Genomic DNA, 4,840 nt, shown 5'->3' on the forward strand with positions numbered 1-4,840 from the left:
TGTTCTTTAAAAGGTAAACTCTTTGGTTTTACATAAGCTGTAGATTGTAAATACATAATTTTTTATGTTTATTTACAATTTCATCTCCACTATCACTTGTGAGTTGTAACTTTTGGCCCATATTAAATTTTTAATTAGTACACTGACTGCAGTTTTGTTTGCAGTGCAATAAAAATATTGCTAGAATGATGCAAAGAAATATGTGTACTACAGTTTGAACTAGAGTTGTGTTACTTGATGCAAATGGTGAAACGTGTTCTGATGTTAAAAAAAAAAAAAAAAAAAGTGTACTACAGTTTGAACTAGAGTTGTGTTACTTGATGCAAATGGTGAAACGTGTTCTGATGTTAAAAAAAAAAAAAAAAAACAGCTTTGATTGAAGGCACTCTTTGTATCAGCATTACATTGTGGATTGGAAGCTACATTGCTTTGAAAAGGAGGACAGCACACAGGGTTGTGGGAGCAGTCTACCAGATCTGGAAATCCGTTTATGCTGCAGGCATGTGGCTATAACAGGGCCAGGCACATCACTACATCCTACCAACCTAAGAAATTTACTGTTCATCCAACTTCCACCAGGAAACTGCTGCATTAAGCTACTGTACAGTATGTCCGGGACAGCCATAATTAATCAAACCAAAGTAAACAAATAGTAAGCCAATACACAATCTAGCATATTGGTAGAAAAGGGAACATGTCATTAGATGGATGAGGAATACAGATATACACATGATGAACTTACCTGAAGCTCCTTTATATACAAGTTATATACCACTGATTCTTAAAAATGGGGACGAAACATGTCCTACAGTACATTTTAACAATCTATACATTAAACGTGATCTACATAAATTAAAAAATTATATCTGAAAGAGCAGTGCATACAAAAATCTATTTTTGCCAACTTTTAAAACAATTTTGGGGGGCTTTGTTCAAATTTATGGCCTGTAGTTATAATGGTCATATAAATTGATGTGCTCTGCAAGAGGTCACCATATTGGCCACACCCACCCCACCCCCCCCAAAAAAAAATTCTGTTAAGTAAAAATACATTTAAAAATCATAAATGTAATTATTTCCCTAAAAATATGTCAAAGTTGTCCCCAATTTCTGTAAACCTGGTAAGTTTTTTTTTTTTCAAAAATCATTGCTAAAGGGAATTAAGGTAGATTTGTCTTTATTATTAAATAAACATAAATAAAAAAATAAAAAAAACATTGCTGACTCTGATTTTGTTATTTGTTCATTTGAAGCAACTTCTTTTTTGATTGAATGATTAAGACAAAAATGTCCTTCCCATTAAATGGTCCAATCAAAAAATGATATTACTTCAATTAAAAAAAAGCTGCTTTAAACAAAAAATACTTGACTTCTATAAAAAAAACCATTTTTAATCAAAGAACAGCAGTGTTCAAATGTAATTTATTTGAGTCTCCAATACTGCGTTCCAATACTTTTTTCTTTGAAAATCATTTAAATTCCATTTAAATAGCATTATTTATAATTGAAAATATGTTTTGTTTGATGGAACCTTTTTTTTATTTATTTTTTTTATTGAATAATAAAGACCCAAATCTACCTTCATAGAAATTGCATGGCCTGTACCCCTCTTCTGCTACCTTACTCTGCAAAAATACACACGGTCTGCTAAGATTAAAATTTTTGCATATTTTAAACAATGTTAATACTTCTATGGTAACAGCTGGAACATGTTGGCACCATTTCCTGATTTTGAGAAGTAAATTTAACTTTTGTGGACTAAAGTTGAGTATTTGAGGCTACTGGGGCAGCCAGCATGTGAAAAAAAAGACTAGTTTAAGTGTCCAGTACATGTCTTGAAGGGGAAATACTTTTTGTCAACTCCTTCAAATTCTCTGCCTGATGGAGCTGAAATTTGGGTTTTCAGAATACAGTGAAATCCCAACAGAAGTTTTTTTTTTAATTATTTTATTGTATGTTAATGGAGACAAATGTTACCACATCATCTTTCAGGATTTTGGTTTAATATTGGACAGAAAAAAAGTTATTTCTATTGCATCTGACTGAGTAGACAAAAATCAACTTTTAGACTTGAATATTTAAATTTGATCAAAAAGAGATTTTGTTTATAATCTCTTCCTTTAAATGCTTAGACATTTCTTTACAGAAACATAGAATTTCAACAAATAGTTGGCATTTGAAAAAAAAAACAACAGTTTTTTCCAGTAATCTAAAGAATCCCTGACATCTAAATATTTAGTTTATTTCAAACATGTATACATATAAGAAAAGTCCTTTATCCTCATACGATGTCAGTATAATGTTAAGGAGCACCGTGAGCACTAAAAAAAATAAAAATCACTTGTTAAAGATTTTCTCTTTTAGTTTGGAATGTACAGAGGATAGGGAAAGAGTGCCCCCTAGTGTTAGGCCAGTGTAAGCACTAGAAACGTGACCCTAAAAAAGCTTTTTTTTTTCTCAGTCTGACAAAAAATATCAAATGAAATGTTTCCTCTCTTAGGTCGTTTGTGTTATGGAACTTTTTTTTGTCGTAATTGGACTAGTTTCTTTAGTTTCTCTCCCAAAGTTAACGTGCAGTCATGGGTAAAAAAAAAAAAGAAAGAAAGAAAAGAACTTAGACCAATTATGTTTTCTTATACTTTTTGAATAAGAAACTGAAGAAAAAAATGGTATTTGTTTTCTTATGAACTATAAGCCTACCTTGCAATACACCATCTTCTATTGTCCCCAAATTGTCCACTTTGAATAAAAAAAATCACAATTCTTAAAAAGAGAAATGCTTTTATTAGTCAAGGATTAAGCAAATACAAAAAAAAATATTTGTTGAACAAAATAAAAAAGGAACCACAAAAAAAAAAAAAATAGTACCAAGTGCTATGTTTTTTCCTTGAGTTTGCATTTAATTAAAAACCATAAAAAACTGTTTCATTTAGGTTTAAAAACAAACCTCTTCGATTTATATATAAAAAAAAATTCATTTAAAGTAGATCACAATATGCCAAAGCGCTTTCTTTGTTGGTATGACCCCATGCTTTTTTTTTAAAGCCTTTCTTCATGCAGAAGTGCCCACACATCCCTCCCCTTTAACTTTTCTGTGTTGTGCCTCTCCCTTCACTCCTCATCTCCGCCTTTTGGTGTAAAATTGAATTGACTTCATGCTCCTCCTTCTTTTTTCTTTTGGCCTTTTAGACTCACCCTTTAAACCCCTTACTTATTCAAAGAAGGAAAAAAAAAGTTAAATTCCATTATACTTAAATTTCTATTCCCAATGCTAAACCAAGAACCCCTGCAGGGGGAAAAAAACAGATTCCTGCATGTGTAAGATTATACCCTCCTCCACTTCCCTTTCTGAACTTCTCCACCCCTCTTTTTCAGTTTCAGCTCTGCTCTTCCTGAGCTCACTCTGTTGTTGGCGTTCGCGTTGACTGTCCAGAGTCCGCGAGCTGAGCACTCCCTGCCTCTCCCTGCCTGTTTTTACTCCCTCTCTCCCATCTCAGCAACCACATTCATCTTCCTCCTGCCCTCTGGGTAAGTAGCCCATGATTTCTTTTCGAGTTCACTGAACATGTCATGCTCACACACCCACATGCACATTCTGTAAGGGAAGCACAGATTAAGGGAAAATAAGTTGCACTAAGAGAAAATGCAAGTGTTTATTATGTAAAATTATCTTAATATTGCTGCTTGTAAAGACATTGGCTTCATTTTGAGTAACTTTAATACTTTTTTCCACTTTTATAAGCAAACTTTTGAGTGTGGTTTCCTTTAGAGATGTGTGCTACCCTTGACCTGCATAGTTCCTAACATTCCTTTGAAAGTCTGGATTTCATTAAAACAACCTGATTGAGATGCATTTTACAGACTATTAGGTTGTTTTCGTTTTTAAATATCCCAGTTTGGATCTTGCTGAAATACAGGAAACATCCCTGTTAATTATTGACTTTTGAGACTATTTTTTTACCCTCTCCTTTGCTTCCTCTTTTAAAAGTGTATATTGTAACTTCTCTTTTTCTGTTAATCTCTCAGCCCAAAAGCCCCTGGTTCCTCTCCCTACTTCCTGATCTGATTCTGACATCCGATTGGACATGGCGTACCATAGCTTCCTGCTGGAACCAATTAGCTGTCATGCATGGAACAAAGATCGAACCCGTAAGTCTGGATTGAAAAATGTCTCCAAATGGCCTCATCTTTGAACTGTTTAAACCAAATGGTCCCACTTTCTTTCGCTGAGCTCTTACTGTGCTGTCAGCCGAAGCTTGTGATTGGCTCCAAGGTAGAAGAAGGTATTTCCTGTTTCCTGCATCAGCAAGGGTGGTGCCGTGGAACTTCTGAGAGGCTTTTGTGCACCGTTATCTAGAGGAAGCCAAAGCCTTATTTGGCTATTTTCATCGGTGACTTGATTTCTGAGCAAAGCGGATACAAATGACATCTATATTTGAGTCACACTTCTAGGCACACATTTAGCTTCACACACACCTTCCAACGTGAACCCTTGGGTTGATTCATCTGGTGAACAAAATAACACACCACAGCTCTCATGCTGCTTTTACAGAACACACTTCTGACTCATCTGCAGACTAAAACATGGGGTTTGCCACAGTTTATTGAAAAAGACAATGCTGTTCTCACAAGCTGTCCACAGAAACTGCATGTGTTTCTACACTTTTTAATGTTTTTGCCATCCATTTAACGTCTCTGTTTCATTCAAATGAAAATCCTTTTTAGTTTATGTCATTGGGAGACACTTTTAGCCTAAGCAACTTTCAAATGATTATATGCATACTGCAGTAAACATTATAGTTAACAATGAGTTAATTTTAAAGGAAGACCACAATTAATG

At 34.2% G+C, this 4,840-nt stretch overlaps 1 protein-coding gene across 1 annotated transcript in view; it reads left to right on the forward strand.

Moving 5' to 3' along the window:
* The first annotated feature begins 3,356 nt into the window (after nucleotides 1-3,356).
* LOC107094106 (actin-related protein 2/3 complex subunit 1B-like) overlaps nucleotides 3,357-4,840 on the forward strand; it is an 11,861-nt gene continuing 10,377 nt past the window's right edge. The window contains exons 1-2 of the mRNA XM_015389524.1: nucleotides 3,357-3,528; nucleotides 4,027-4,149. Coding sequence (XP_015245010.1) covers nucleotides 4,086-4,149 — 64 coding nt within the window. The 5' untranslated portion in view covers nucleotides 3,357-3,528; nucleotides 4,027-4,085. The remainder of the gene's footprint in view (nucleotides 3,529-4,026; nucleotides 4,150-4,840) is intronic.

The sequence above is a fragment of the Cyprinodon variegatus genome, unplaced genomic scaffold, assembly GCF_000732505.1.
Source record: "Cyprinodon variegatus isolate N-32 unplaced genomic scaffold, C_variegatus-1.0 Scaffold463, whole genome shotgun sequence".
NCBI lineage: Eukaryota > Metazoa > Chordata > Actinopteri > Cyprinodontiformes > Cyprinodontidae > Cyprinodon > Cyprinodon variegatus.